At 33.9% G+C, this 16,947-nt stretch overlaps 1 protein-coding gene across 4 annotated transcripts; it reads right to left on the bottom strand.

The window, feature by feature from the left end:
- Nucleotides 1-2,326: 2,326 nt before the first annotated feature.
- LOC138317647 (roundabout homolog 3-like) lies at nt 2,327-16,251 on the bottom strand. Of its 4 annotated transcripts, none has more exons than XM_069259456.1 (13): nt 16,053-16,251; nt 14,406-14,756; nt 13,757-14,071; nt 12,540-12,803; nt 11,870-12,157; nt 10,879-10,998; nt 9,971-9,986; nt 9,650-9,717; nt 6,909-6,942; nt 5,808-5,875; nt 5,458-5,488; nt 4,717-4,778; nt 2,327-4,252 (listed from the first exon to the last, which is right to left on the bottom strand). In XM_069259456.1, the coding sequence occupies exons 2-13, from the start codon at nt 14,704-14,706 to the stop codon at nt 4,227-4,229; spliced, it is 1,593 nt and encodes a 530-aa protein (XP_069115557.1). In that variant the 5' UTR covers nt 14,707-14,756; nt 16,053-16,251; the 3' UTR covers nt 2,327-4,226. The 4 variants fall into 4 exon arrangements, 3 of the variants coding, with proteins under 3 accessions (XP_069115557.1, XP_069115556.1, XP_069115558.1); XM_069259455.1 differs by lacking the exon at nt 16,053-16,251 and adding an exon at nt 15,493-15,626; XM_069259457.1 differs by lacking the exons at nt 10,879-10,998; nt 16,053-16,251 and adding an exon at nt 15,493-15,626.
- Nucleotides 16,252-16,947: the final 696 nt, after the last annotated feature.

The raw sequence follows: 16,947 nt of genomic DNA, 5'->3' as shown, positions 1-16,947 counted from the left end.
ACTATACCCTTCACGGAATGAAATACTGATTGTGCATGCACCAAAGGCAAAATTAATTATTTTATTATAGTTTTTGTGTTAATTAGACATATATACATACGATTGAACACCAATTATTGTTCAAATGATGAATGGCACTTATGCTCTGTCGGCGGTGGAGTATCTTTAAAGGCCCATTACCTTTCCGGAGCAAAATATAAAGGTTTCTTAAAAAACATTTATAACATCAGAAAATGCATACCGATGACCTAAAATAAGGTTACGACACCAAACATATGCAAGATTTCCTGCGTAACATATGAAAACAGTGGAGAGTCAACTCGCTGTTTTGCCGTCTGGCGCAGTGATAGTCAACTATCGCGCGGTATTTAGGACGACGGCGGGAAACATAATACGACCCGCGTTATGAAAATAAACATTTTATTTATTTTAATCAAATCGTTCAGAAGGTAATGATAAATGTAGTATTAACGGTAAGTTAATAATTTTTAAGACTCTACAAAAATATCGATCTTGTTTTACATTCCCATTTTAAAAATTAAAAGCCGTTTCGGAAAGGTAGTGGGCCTTTAAATGGAACTGTCGCGAGAATAAATTATATTCATTTGAGTGACAAATGTGGCAGGGTAATTAATTATGTAATTAATAAGTTACTTATTAGTTTATGTAATTAGTATTAGTGTATTAATGTATAGTTATAAATTAAGCTGCACCCTTGCACTACATGTATGTGTTGTCCCAGTACTGTCTATATGTCACTGTCTTGTTTACCTGTATACCTGTATATTACCTGGAATGAGAGAGAGCATGGATGGATGAGCACATTCTTTGTCTATAGGTGAGGGTAGGTACCAGTCAGGTGACTTTCCTGGCTGGTCAGCTGATTGTTTTTATTGATTTTATTGGTTTATAGATATAATAATGTGTGTTTTTATTGGTCAAACTTTCCCCTCCAAAATTCTGTCTTTGGAGAACTTTCCTTTGCCTGTGGGCAGGTCACAGAGAGAGTTTAATGAGAGCAGGTGTGATTTGGTTTCTCAGACATTTTGTGGGATTTGGATTTATCTAGGAGGAAATTCTTCTTCTTCTGTAAGTCTTCTTTTTCTATTTCTTACTAATATTGTATATCCTGTGCAATGTTCATAAAGTAAATTTTTTTATATTTATTTGCCTTTATTATGGTAAAATTATCAGAATGTATTAAACTTTTTTTTAATAAGTTGAATTGACTTGAAAGTGTAAAAGCATAAGTATGTATTTGAATTTAAGAGTAATTGTCTATTTATATAGACAATTTGATATATAAAGTGATTGATATATATTGATCTCTATTATAACCGTCATAGAGATGGAAAATTAGTGTTTTATATGGAGATATTTTATTAGTTTAGACCTTTTTGTGATATTATGTATTCTATTCATGTATAAGACCCTGGGTCGAAAGATTAAATTGTAAACCTAAAAGATTGAAGCCTAATTGAGTCGCCCATAGCCAGGTATGTATTTATATATAATGTGTGTATCTTTGTATTTGTATTAGAATATGATGTAAGTAACGCATTGATAGTGTTATATGTTGTAGTGTCTAAGTGGGTAGATTATCTCCCCTTAGACTAGAGTAATTTATTGTATAGTTGTAAAGGGGCGAATTGTTTCCCCTGATATTATATGGTATAGAGGAGACAGATTGTCTCCCCTGATTGTAGATTATAGAGGGAACAGATTGTCTCCCCTTGTATTTATTATAGATGGCAGAAGCTATATATATATCTATTAATAAAAAGTCTAATTTACAATATTTGTTCTAGAGTTTATAAATAGATTAACTCTGATATTATTTATATATATTGTGAATCTGATGTTGATATACTGTAGGCTACATAGTGATCTTGTATGTATGTATGATTAATATGAATGTTATGTTATTATGTATTACTGAAATGTGAACTTGTACTTAATGAGTCTTGTTTTATCTTGTTACAGACTCTACGCCTATACGCATTTACGCATGTATACTTGTACATACATAGACAATAAAGCATCATGACTTAGAAGATGTATTGTGTCATTATTCTCTAACCACATACCCGTCTGTATCATCTGGGACCTAACCCAACCCAGTAACATATAAACTGTAAATATAGGGGATATATTTATATTCTGTCGAGGTTATGAGGATATAATGGTAACGGAGTCCATGTAAATGTTCATTATATCTTCATAACCTCAACAAAATATTTAGGACGACGGCGGGAATTAATAACTTTTGCAACTCTACAAAATTATTTATCTCGTTTTACATATCAATTTTAAAAATCAAAAACCATTTCGGAAAGGAGGGAAGTGAGCCTTTAATAAAACCACGATTATCAATTAAGATATGCTTGAGCTCAATCATATCTCCTCGAAACCGATTGTATGCTTTTTATAAGAGTTTCATTTCATGAGCCTGTGTGAATACAACAAGTCACTCATTCCTTGTAAATGTTTGGTTGCTCTCCGCTGTACTGCCTCCATTTTTTAAAATGTCTTTTGCCTTCCCAAGGGCCAACACAGAACGTATTCCAGCCGTGATCGTACCAATGATTTCTATAGCAAATTGAAAGTTTTGTAGTTCAGTAATCTAATTGTTCTATTTTCGAAATTAAGTTCTACATTTAAAATTACGCCAATGCCCTTTTCCTTGTCCTTTCTACCAAAGTGATTCCCAGTAATTCATATGATTCTATTCACTCTTCAACAAATGTATATATTTGCATTTCTCTGGGTGCATCTTTTAAAAGCCATATGTCTCTCCAGGTACTCACGGCATTCAGATCAAGCTGTAATAGGATTTCGTCTTCACTATTTGTTCTATTGTTCAATATTGATGTATCACCCGCAAATAAATAAACACCTGTGTTAATTATTTCTGGTAGATCGTTCACGAATGTTACAGACAGTAGTGGGCCCACCAAGGATCCTTGAGGGATTCCTGATGAGATGTCTATCAGTCGGAATGATCTTCATTTATAGAAAAGCGCTACTTTCTTCCGTTCAGAAAGCGTACTATTCATTTTATGACTTAAGGATGTACTCCTCTAAGAAGTCAAAATTTTCTTGTATTAACCTTTTTTTCTCATATAGATTTTTGGAAAGAGGAGTTCATATCATGAAAGAAAATGAAAGAAAAAACATATGTCCGTGTGCTCGTTTTTGAGCTACTGTCACTCAAAGATACCTAGTTGACAAAATATTGGATTTTATGGGAAATTTGGCGTTTTGACCATATACACAAGAGATTAAAGCCATAATTTCCTAATGAGGTGTTTGATATGTATTATTGTTTGTAGAATTTATTTTCCAGTAGTCTTCTTTTAAAATATACCAGTTTTGATTAATAAGACTTATATTTTTTCTCAGAATAACAACATATGCTACCCCTACCCCTTAATTTTGAGCTACAAAATGCACCATTTTCAGCCATTTTTGCCAAATCTAACCCTTTAAAGAAAAAGTTCTGGTATTAAACTTTTGTTAATATTATGCATATCAATAGGGAAAGGGTTGTTCTTTCAAAATCAGGCAGAAAAATGGGGGGTCCGTGTGCTAACCTTTTTTACCCCACTTGAATATTTGTTAATTTTCAGTATTTTAGAGTAAAAAATAAAAGTGCTCAAATTACCATTAAATGTAAAAATAAAGTGAAAAAAGTGAATCATTTCACACATTAATGCTCAATATTCTAATTACCACGAACCAAGTAAACATTTACAGCAAAAAATAGCTCGATACAGCTAAACATGCTGGTGCAGTGATGTTTTAAGTAAAAACAATTTCAGTAAAAAATGGTAAAGCTTTTGGTCAACTCAAAGCGAAAAAAGACCCAATTTCAAAATGGCCGCCAAATGGGCCGTTTCTTAAAATCCCCGTATAAAAAAATCTGCTAAAGTTAGAACTGTAATTTTTTGACAAAATTTGCAACTGGCAACCTGCTACAGATATTGATAAATTGTATTTGAAAATCTCATAACTTCTTTGATCTTTGTCGAAACGAGACTTCAACGGGACTGAAACCTCAGAAGAATACATCCTTAACCCGATATTTTGTACGCACGTACTTTGCTTGCTATGGGTTTATGCGGTACAGCATCGAAAGCTTTTTGATAGTCTATGCATATACAACCAAAACCAAAGCCATCACGGACTTCTAGCACTTGCAATGAACCAGGTCAACATCTTTGCAATCAGGTATTTGCGTACTCTATGTTTCCTGAAAAGTAAAAAATGTTTACATGTTTAAAATCAGGTTGTTGATACACATTTTAGTACAATTGTATATTCATATCATACGGATACATTTACAATGAAAACACTATAATGTTTGTTTATGACAATGCAGAAACTTGATCCAGCACTGAGGTTAAGGTGCAGTGTATTTGTTTTATAACAGTCTGCTGAAAACAGAAATGTGGAGAGAAATATATTAGGATGAGTTGTTTTACCATTAATTGTCTCAAATAGATCGTTAATTATATATCACTATATACACTTCTTATATTATTCAATTTCACACGTGGCAAATGTTCAGACAAAACCGGTGACATGTAATACAGTACGTCATGTATTGATGTTTCCGGAGCACGCTAAATCGATACAATTCATATTTCGTAAACGTAGAAAATGAAAATTCCAGTACCTTCGATTTTGATAGCATTAATAACAAATATACCATACCTTCATCACAGACCTGTAAGTAAGCATGACCCTGACCTATATCGACTGGTTCATAGCGATCTCTGGAAGGAAAGTTAACATGGAACGGTTAACCATCAATCCATTCAAACATTTACAGTTTTAAATATGACTTAATTAATATAATGTATCATCAAAGTAAAACATCCCCGAAAAACACGGCCCCTTGACGCCGTCATATTAGATTTTTAAAATGAGCCATATCACACTTTCGGCAGCAGCTAAGTCCAGTCGGAGGCTTCTCCATTTGTATTTGGCATTAGTAGGATCGTCAAGGCTTCTACACCCATATGAAAATTGTATATCTGGCATTGCCAGTATGGGAGTGTCACAACATATGTTATCTGCATTATCAAGTGATCAAAATGATACCATTTTTATTACAAGCTAGGTGCCAAAATTTACAACACCAAAATGAAAATTGGCAAGCGCTGTGGCAATGTTTTACAGCGCTTGCCAATTTTCATTTTTGGCGTTGTAAATTTTGGCAGAACTGGCCCCGATTTCTCGAAACAAACAATAAGTCCAAAACTGACTTATGTCTAAAGTTTTCATATAAGTTACATAAGGAGAAAAACTTAAGTTTTGACTTAAGTTTGCCTTCTGTTTCGAGAAATTGGAGCCTGATTGCTACTGTAACGCTTAAGCATGATATACAGCATCGATTATAACGTCTTACTGTAAACATATTTTGGTAGGGCGCGTGGAAGATAACTTACATACCTGTCATTTGGAAAACTGGACTCATCGCCACCTGCCCAGCGAAAAAGATCAAGTGATGAAAGACACTGACGCGATGTCATTTAAATATACATATAATATTTGACTTCCATATGTGATCATGTCGTTTGATATCATATCTTGATCAGAACGTACATGTAACATAACACGGTATGTCGACCACAAACTGACAATACATGCAACCTAATTACCATTGACCGAAATAACTTCTGTTCGAAATGAAATGAAAACAATAAGTCTAAATAAGTCTACAGATGAGCGATTGCTTTTCTTTTTAGCATTAATGATACAAGAGATGACTTGTTTACATGTAGATGTAACATTTTACGTACCTTCCGGCAGAAATTCGTACGGCGAAGGTTTACTGAAGTCATTTGGATCAAGTTCCTGATAGTTATTCCTTAAGAGATCAAATACCAGTATATTAATTTATTTCATTGTCACACCAGACTAGTACACTATTTTGGATTCTCCGAAACGGTTTGGCAAACATAAAATATGTGCGTTGTTGTATGAGAGAGAAGAGCAAGTATGCATGTTGCTGATGTTAAATATATACAGTATTTATTTAAAAGAGAGAGGGACAGTGGAGTTAGTGTATTTAGTTGGTGATGTTTGTGTGAGGTGATTTCTAGGGGATATTTGTTTGTAAGGGATGCAGACCTCCACACATATGTCCCTAACCCAAGCAGTCTATGGTAATCAAACATGTATATGAAATCCTTCGACATTTATAAAAGCAACATTGCAACAACAAACATCTGACATATGTAGGTGTTCTGAAATGTTTTAAACAAAGACACTTCAGTGTGTGTGGTACATGGTCATGCGTATTTACTAACATTTTCATCTGTAAACATCATACATAAATTTTTTAAAAAATCGCAAATTTAACACTATGCAAATCTCGAACACAAGACAATTTTCTTATTACAAATAGCGTAAACAACTTGCAATCAACACATGCTTGTGTCCACAATTACGTCTTTGTTGTCTTGTCACTTTCATTGTCGTCTCGCCGTATAAAACGATATATAGTGAAATGGCTTGTTATAGTACTTATTTATTGTATGTGTCAAACATATATTTATTTATATCGACCAATTTTCAAGATATGTTTTTGTCGATATAACCTTGAATCGATCTAATCCAAATATAATATTTGTATAATGTCTACAGGAAACTGACATTCAATGACACGACAGAAATTTATCAATTATGAGTAACACTTAACTTCTATTTCCGATGACATAAGGGGGTAAGCTATTTCCGGTATACGTACAAAATGTACTTTCTACAAACTGTTTTTCCTATTATTTTTGGATAAACAGAGTTCAATAACGAGATAAACTATTTGGATAAGTATGTAGTTGGACAAAGACCACTCGTTTTATAACATCTACATGATCAAATACATAAGAGGTAATACTTACCCTTGGTTAATATCCAAATGACCTTGCTGTCTATCTGTAAAATTACAATAGGAGATTTCAGAAAAGATGGCGATGACGTCACACAAAGGTACATCCGGGCGCTCAAAGGTACAACTCTAATATCTGTACACATAAACATTGTGGGAACACAGCCGCTTGCTATGTTTGTTTACATTTTATTGTAATAAATAGTACGCCAATTCGAGAACTATTGCGGTATTTACATTTCAAAAAGAGTAAATAAAAATATTTTACAATAATATACAAATTTAAACATATAGTATTCATATATTTTACTCTGTTTATACTCTATTTTCGACCGCTACGAGAAAACACGGTCGCCATTATGTATAAACATTGACAGATATATTGCAAATATCAGCTTGGAATTACAAATTAAATTCAAAGTCCCTCAAAATATAATTATAAGCAAATACTGTTTTTGAAGTGTTTCTTGATAAAACACTTTACGATGTGTGGTTAGTGCAAAATTAAACATTTGCTTTCGTAGATTACCCCAAGCCCACGGCAGCCATTACAGTACAGCCGAGAACCCGAATTTTGTCCATTTTCAGTGTCATTAAATTACGCATTCTGGTTATTTTTTTGTCATCGATTTTGGGATTTAGTTTATAACATACAAATGAGCCAGTTTGTAGGTTCTTTTTATCATAGTTTTAAACAGTATTTAGGATTCTCGAAGCCGTGCGCAATGTATCCTGGTCGGCATTTATCAATTTAAATGAAGTCTACCTAATATGTATTCCAATTATCTAAAAGTAATACCACTTCAGTTTGAGACTTAACACAGCAGTCCATGGCATAAAAGCGGCTGAAAATGAAATATTAAATTGAAATCTGCAGCATGAAAACTGAACAATTTCACCATATTATTTTACGAGATCGGCAGCCATACGTGTACGTGTAAAACAGTAGTTTAATGATACAAGAGTATTCCATTAAAACAACATGTACATATTAAATAACGAATATATATCTTAAACAAGTACTTTTTGAGATAAAAGTGTTGGTAATTATTAATATGATTTATTTCCCCAACAATGCTGTGGCCTGCGGTGATCTACCAGCGACGAATCGAAGCCATACACGAGCGGCCGTGGTCTGGTCAGGTGGTTCACGTTTTGTTAATATCATATCGTATTGTGAACAGTTCTTCATGTATAACAGAAACATTATACATTGAAATAGATCATCTTTTCATAAGCACCTTTTCAAAACCTGAATTTATACGTATGAACAAAATCGGGTAGGCCGACGTGTGATGGCCCGGCAGCGCTTCGATAGGTGGCTTCGACACTAAAATTTAGCAATAAACAAATTAAAATATAAAAAATGTTATCATCCGCAACCTGTGAAACAATAAGAAACCATTTCAAAATCAGAATTTGCAAGTATGAAAGCGTAAACTTTTGACAAAGTATCGATTATGAAACAGGGATGTACGTACACTATGTATCTGTTATTGTTTTTATCAGTCGCCATACTGTGTTTTGTACCTTTGAGGACCCGGATGTAAACTTTCTGTGACGTCACGCCATCTTTTCTGAAATCTCCTATAGAGATGTCCGCTTAATGTTATATATTAATAGGAACCTATAACAAAATTACTGATAAAATATTATATATCGTGTTTCCCTAAGACGTGTAACGTTTTAATTCGAGTTGTCGATACTTAATTAGCATAAGAGCTGTGAAACATGGGATACATAGATAGATTAAAGTAGTATTTAAAACACATCAATGATCGTTTTTACTGCGAATTGCAGATCCAATTTTTCCAGATCCGTTTGATTATTGTACGATATATATTCTTATTGATAGGAAAATATCTGTAATTTTCATTTATACCTGATAATGATAGAATGTACATGCATATTGCAACGATGTGGACGCTATCACAAATATAAGTTTAAGAATATGCTGATTATCAGTAGTTTGTGTATTGTAATTGTATTATCATAGAAACACCCTTAATACCATGCAACATCAAAATCGATTGTTGGCAATAAAGTGCACCAAATGAAATAGAACGTGTCATTATGGTTACATATATATTCTAGCAATAATCTTAAAGGGACAGTTCAATGAGACTAATTCTGTTACATTACCACGAAGCAAAATATGACATAAATGTATTGTTCTAAGAAACATCTATCAAGAAATATTGACCAATTCCACAACATTGTTAAGTATTTTGATTGATACCGTTGAAATTCCAAATCGCTGATCAATACGATTAAGCAAGTATAACATACATGCTGTACCCATACCCGAGCCAAAGTCACGTACGTTAATCAAATGCAATACATAACGACTGAGCAGTTGGTGAAATTATATTTAGACAAGAACAAACACATACTTACGTAAACACAGTATTGTAAGAGCGATTTGAGTAGTTCTAGACAAAAATTCTTTACTTTACTGGCAAGGGCCAAGGTTTGGCATACAAGTCGTCCGACCACCACAATATGTTGTGGCGGATCAGCAAGCAAGTTTGAACAAATCACATACATTTCACTACAGTGGGCTTTTCTGGCATGTCACAGTAAAACCAACTAATCTTCCATTAGAACTGGTTTGTTTCCGATACATATGCAAATTTTAATGTACTCTTAGACTGAATTATCTCTTTAACATATTACAACATTCTAAGATATTCATATACATGTATATAATATTTATCGTGGTTAACCATGTCTTCGTGTCATAATCAGACTTACCAATTGTTGGCTGTTGTTGCCTGCTGAACTTGACCGGTATTTTAGGGATATCTTGTTGATTCCCAGACCTAGATGTCATGAAAGACGCAACAAATCATCAGGTTTGACTAGCATCTGTGAATTCTCTTAATGTGTAATTCTCTTATCCTGAAAAACTACATGTATTATAACAACAGTGTATCATTAATTGCTCTGATTTATCAAAAGAAAATTTGTATCAAAACTATATTTGTGTATGTGATTGCATGTAAATATCTGGTAAATGTATAAATTGCATGACACATATGTTAGGAATATATTTACTAAAATAATTATACTAACCTGCTTCGAGATTTCCCTAGAAAGCAAAAGAAACATTGCAAAATTAAGACAAAGATTCATGACAGGCATGTTATATATGACCGATATTTGCAATATTTCACATTACTTAATCGTGCTACATATTCCTTATAAACACTGCAATATTCGTTGCAAAGCCAGATCAATATGGTACGCTAATACTTGATACATGAGACTTGGGTTAGAAATTAAAACACGTGTTCGTGGTTACTTCGTACTCGTGTTAAATTTTGTTGAGGAATATCAACAAGAAGGCTAACGTTATGAACCACGTCAGGTTTATAATATTTTTGTATTAAAGAAATGGTATGCACTAGCATGGTCATGTACGAAAAGGATAATTTAATTGATAAGAAAACAAAAGTGACGAATATTTCTTTACAGATGCTCCACCACCGACAGAGCATAAATGCTATTCATCATTTGAACAATAATTGGTGTTTAATCGTGTATATATATGTCTAATTAACACAAAAAATAATATGAAACAATTTGTTTTGCCTTTGGTATATGCGCAATCAGTACTTCATTCATTTTTTATATTTTAAACTTGAAGTAAAATTAGAAGCTCAAACTTTCCAATAGTGGTAATGGTGTAAAGTAAGTAACTTTTGTAACTGGAAAAAAATACTAAATCGTCTGCTCCTGTTTTTTGATAGTGAAAAAATAACATTTGTCTGCGGTGGAGCATCTTTAACCTAAAAAGCATTCCTAACCTAATATTTGAGAATTTCAATGTGAACTATACATTAGGATAAGTCTTCAATGATTCTGTTCTTTAACGAAGTTCCGTTCGGATGCATAAATATTCAGCAGATCCACGAAAAATGAAATGCTAATGGTAATGTCAGGTATGAATAATGAAAATACACAAATAGGAGGATACTTACTATAAATGAATATCGAGACTCCGAATACCGCGACCGCGACGGTAATTAAAATCACACCGACCACCAACAAAGGTACAGATGATGGACTCAGCCTTTGTAATGGGGTAGGGCATGTATCCGCTGGGAAAATTACATAATAATCGTTTAGAAGTGTCAGAAATATAATACGCGTTTATCGAAAATGAAAAATGCAAGTTAAATTATTGAAGGGTTAACTTTCATTGTTTTCCTATTCATGAACTTAATAGTTCAATTCGAAGGAAGCAGCATATGGTAATGTCATTTTAATAAAAGAAAATATTTATTTAACATGGGTTTTTGTTGGGGTTAAAGATGCTCCACCGCTGAGAAATGGTAATTTTTCTCTATCAAAAACCGGAGCAGACGAATTTCCGCCATTGAAAAGTTTGAACTTCTAATTTTACTTTAAGATAAAAATATCAAAAATAATTAATTGCATCCCGAAAACATTCTATGGCACTATGTCCTATACGGAATGCAGTACTGATTGCGCATGTACCGAAAACAAAATAAATTATTTTATATTACTTTTTGTGTTAATTAGACATATATATACACGAACAAACACCAATTATTGCTCATATGATGGGTATCATTTATGCTCTGTCGACGGTGTTTTACACCAGGTCGGTTTAAGACAATATAGTCCGAATAAAAAGGCAATGCTTATATTGTAATATTGAAAGTAAAAGGCAATGTAATGTTTATATTAGATAAGACATTATTTTCAATATAGTCGATTACATTATTGGATATGCTACAATTGAAAGGGGGACAGGACACAATCCAGTGGAACTCGAGGGAATTGACACGAATATTCACACGAATATTTAGAATCATAGCATATAATGGAAGTTACAGCGGTTGTTATCAGTACATAATATAGATACACGTATATAAGAGATATCATATTTGTAACTAAATTTACAGAATTGTTTAAATCTTAGATAAAACATTAAATGTTAACTACCCGGTGTAGAAACCACAAGTTCTAACGGACTGCTAGGTCCCGCCTTGTTGACAGCTGTGATGTTAAGGGAGTACAATGACTGAGGAACCAATTTTGTTAGGGTTGCCGAATATGTTTTACTGTCAGTCATGTTGACAAAACTTGACTCGATTATTGTACAGTTCAAACATCCGTGTGTTATAGTAAATATGTTGGCCATATATCCATGATTACTGGGCTTCCATTCGACAGTGAGTGTTGATGATGTCACTTCCGTAAAACCAATGATATTTGGTTTGGTGGGAGACGCTACAATTATAAAAACGTAGCAGTAGCCCAATAACTAGCATCGCAAAGGCGTGAATAACCGGAAAAGGTATTGATAAAATAACAACATAAAATACTAAATACTTTATATATCTTGAAACATATATGATTCTCCATAGATCTAGACATTTGAATAAAAAAAAATGAACTCATAAATATCACATCTTACAGTCTTTTCAAAAGGATACAACTTCTAATAAGGAATAAACAATAATCAAATAAAAACATATTACACCAACTATGATTTCAACCGGGAGTAAATTATTATCAAATCCACGGAACGTACTCTTGTAATATCTAATAATGTTATCGATTAAACTGGCCTGGGTTTCTATCATATCAATAATTTAGAAAAAATACTCACACAATATATTCAAAGTAACATTTTTTGAGGACGGTGTGCCAACTCCATTATACGCAGAACAAGTGAATATCCCAGCATGCATCGGTGTTATAGCGGGAAAATTGAACACTCCCGTGTTGGACACTGTAGTTCCATTCTTTGTCCAGCGTAGATATGTAATTGGAGGATACGCACCAGTCACCACGCATGTCAATGTCACATTTGTCTGACCTTCTATGACCACGAAGGGATCTTTCGTCGGAAAAACCGAAAGGTCAGGGACATCTGTTAGGAAAACAATTGAACTGCGGATGATAAAAAAAAGATAACATGTGACTTTCGCAAATAAAAAGACAAAAAAACTAGGCTCCTATAAATTGACGAAAGGTATGAAAGTAACACAAATGTTTATTCAATATGATATTTTCATGTACATTGCAGTCCATTCTTTAAATCTTTAACATATTAAATGCAATATTTAAAAATAATTGAAATTGATAGGCAAGTTATCTCACATGCAGTTATAGAAAGCTTACATGTTCATTTTAATGAAAGTGTACACCTAATTGTATAATTGCAAGTTAAACAGACTCACCATTAAAGCATTGTGACAGGTTTCAATGTGCTCGGCGGGTGGGAACATGCTGGATAAAAGTGACTCTCTCATCCAATACTTTCGCTCATCTCTCATATGTCACAATATCAACAACTATTGACAAACACGTAGTACACAGGACTTGACACAGGGACTTGTACAAACTCAATAGGGTATACAACACATAATTTAAAAATCTTATTATATATATTTAAACACTAGATATCTACAATGGTGAGATTAAAACATCTATTTCACAGATCCAAATTATTGAGAAAAAAACTATCTACATGCGTCTGTAAAGCGAGAGATTTTGTGTGATCAGTACAGTTAACCAACCAAAATCTTTTATTTCAGATGATCTAATTGTCACAGAATTAGCATTATGCATTAAACTGCCGATGTCAATGTATACCATAGTTTCGCCGTGTGTTTAAATGACGTGACGTAATGAGCTAGTACGCATGCGCTTCCTTACCTGTTTCCGGTGTAAGAAGTGTATTTACCCTTGCAAATGCAATGTGATTTTCGTATTTCGGATCTACTTGCTTGCTTCAATTAAAACAACCAGTATATTTATAGTGATATTATTTAAGGAGTGTTTTTGTGCAAACCTTTTGGTTAGTTTTATTTACATACTTACGCATTATTTTAATTACTAGCGTTTGGTTCGCCAGGATGTGTTCTCCGGTGTTAGAGGCGGAACACATCAGTTCCTCTCCATCCATGTGTCGTTTGGTAATGAATGTTAATGTGCTGCTCGTAGAATACAGGCCACCAGCTGTACTTTTGACAGTACTCACACTATTGGAAGTAAGATTAAGCCCACCAACTGACCAGTATATTCTGGCGGGTGGTCTATCTGTATTTGTTACACAGGTCAGTTGAGTTTGCAGGTTTTCTATGATGTCTATTGAGCCTTCAGTTTGTGGTTGTATCTCTACACTAGTCACGGGTACTGCACAAATTACACAAAGAAAATTAATGTTAAAAAAAGACAAAATCCATGTTATCAATGACGCGTGAATAAGAAGTGTCCCTACTTCCTTAATTACATTAGTAAAATGCCACAACTACATATCAGACAATTCAATGTTTATTATTGAGGTACCTTACCAGTCATAACTATACATCAATGCTAAGTAGTCAAAACTATGTCTTTTTGGGTACGTCATGATTTTTTTTATCTGACTAGTTATATATGAATAAAAAAGGCCAAAAGTCTGATGAAATTCCGCCGAAATATAGCGAATGATTGAGAATCACGATTTATTGACCTAGATTGCACTGACCTATAACATACACCTGTGTTGATACTGGACCTATCAGTGTGTAGTTTGAAAGGTAGACACTGCAGTTATACGTATCATTGTGTACAGGATGTCGGATCCCTAACCTGACTTTGTTTGATATCAGATCGTCACAGTCCACGATGTAGAGTTCGGGACCAAAAGTAGAACAAGGTGGCGAAGCTGTCGGTAAAGCACTTCCTACAATACCGCCATCTTGATATCTCCATGTCAACTGTCCCAGTGTTCCGCCGTCAAGGTCAAACGTACAGGTCAGCCACAACATAGATCCGACCGTCACCATGGCAACTGGGGATGGATTGACACTGATGTTAAATTCTGCTGAAACCTTCACTAGAAACCAATAAAGTACATAAGATTAGATCATTTTGGCAATCTGATTTAAATACAGATCCTCGAAACCACTCCGTTAAATAGAGGATCTGACAACATCTCATAAGGGGACAACATTTCATAAGGGTTCATGTTCTGATGACCTTTATACCACGCGTACTTCAGATCACTTCCATTTTCTACACCTTGCTACATCAATTGAAAACGATATTTCGTTACAGTATACATATACATTTAGCTTTGTTGTTGTGCTCTTTGGGCGAGATGACTACGTACATGAAAATAATTCTGACAGTTATTCACTGTCAAGATTTTGCTGACAGCAATTTGATAGGTCAAAGGTCACCTGGACATGACCAGAATTGGGGTTTTCTCAAATCCTCTTATCAAACGTAGTGATAAGGATCTGTATTTTAATCAGATAAATCATTTTGGCTGATTTCTATGGATGAAATTGTCGAAGATATTTTGGTCAAGTATCAAGTGAATTTTTGTGTTACTCTTTTTCCGTTGTCATATATATACGGCTTTTACAAGCTATAGACTATAAACTTGCCAAACAGATTGTGTATCATCTATACCATGTTATGTCTGTCTATAGATATATGTACTTCCGTGAATAAGAAATAGTGATACAGGACATATGTATGTCATGACGACGTAAAATGACATAACGTATGATATGTTTATCTATCTGATAAGGAGTGACATACATTACTACATTACAATAGCTTACCTTTTAACACAGATACAAACAAAACGGCCACTGGAATCGTATGCGCCATAGCCATCTTTTGGGGTCAATATTGTAGTGTATTTTTAAAGGGTTCGTGTAGTTTAAAGTTCCTGGTTGTAAACTAGAACACCTCACATGATTTAAATAGGCTATTGAGGATTTAAATAGGCTATTGAGGCATTGAGTTGCCACCCCCCACCCCTGGAGCTGAAGTTTAGGGGTTCCATAAAGCTCCAGATATTGAGAAAATTCATTTAGGTTTTTTAGAAGATTATTGTGAATTAGGGAAAACACCTATAGGAATGGTGAGAAAACTGATATGTTTCAGATAATGGTTAGATTAAAACAACTGAAAATTTGTGTTTGGAATGCAGGCTATCAAAATGTTAGAAAATTGAAGTGAATGGTTGGATGGAGTGAGGGTAGGGTATTTGGCATTTTGAGCATTTTCACACTGACTATTTACTTAGCGTTAAATGTTATTATGTAACATGTTCATACAAGACTGTAAACAAATCGATTGAGAAAATGTGTTTATATCAATATGTATTTTTCCTTACCATCCACACATGGGCTTATCTATCGTTACTGTGTAGTTTCATCAAATCAAGTCATGTTTCGTAAGAGTTGACAAAATAGGAGGAAAATTGATCATCAAGACAGCACGATCCAGTGTACGCAATTACGTTGCGGAAGAGGAGGTAAACAAAAGAGTTCATGATCTATAGGTCGATGGTTTACGTCTGAAAATCCCATTTACAATTCAAATATGATTAGAAAAAATGTTTTTCTCTGCTCAACTTCGTTTATTTAGGATAACCCATATACAAACCGAGTTTACGGAATACATATCAATTAGGTTGTCCAGTTCAAAATATAATTTCTGAACATATCTTTTATCACGGTTAATTATCCAGTGAAATGTGACACTTGGGTTTAACATCGATTGTCGACTGTCAATACAACAGAAAAATATCATTTTAATTCTAGATTTCATTTATCGAAACCTGCTTTACACGTGCTATGCCTTTGGATAGTAAAAGCCAAAATTCATTGACACAAATCTTGATTTAACAATGATCAATAGAGGCATAATCTTTTTTTATTTTTATTCTTTTTTATATACAAGTACATCTGTCCATACGGACGTCTTACGCTGTGAAATAGTATCTGGCTCTCTAAGACTTGTCCTCCTCACCAGTATCATAGGCGAAACAGACTAGTGTCTGTGCATCCATGTGGTTTTAGATTTGAATCTTTTGCAGTTATTGCTGTTATGCAGAGTTTTAACAGAGGTCTCGGGAAGAAAGTAATACCCAGCTAGATAGTGAATTATATTTGGAGAAAACTTGATCAATGCATTGTCAGATTTTAAACTATTTTGAGTGGTATGGTGTGGAAAGGGGTTTTAACACTGGCCTGAAATCAAGACGTTTAATGATGGTTACATAAATA

Source organism: Argopecten irradians, chromosome 3 (genome assembly GCF_041381155.1).
Source record: "Argopecten irradians isolate NY chromosome 3, Ai_NY, whole genome shotgun sequence".
NCBI classification, from domain to species: domain Eukaryota; kingdom Metazoa; phylum Mollusca; class Bivalvia; order Pectinida; family Pectinidae; genus Argopecten; species Argopecten irradians.
This window is presented reverse-complemented; position numbering and strand designations above follow the sequence as displayed.

Bases quoted from the DNA above. Each gene is read 5' to 3' on its own strand.
- LOC138317647 (XM_069259455.1), bottom strand. From the start codon at position 15,547: ATGGCTATGGCGCATACGATTCCAGTGGCCGTTTTGTTTGTATCTGTG. The intron at 10,999-11,869 runs GTAGTTAACATT...TAATTTTCCCAG, and splicing joins ACTTGTGGTTTCTACACCGG to CGGATACATGCCCTACCCCA. The intron at 6,943-9,649 runs GTAAGTCTGATT...GTAATTTTACAG, and splicing joins GCAACAACAGCCAACAATTG to ATAGACAGCAAGGTCATTTG.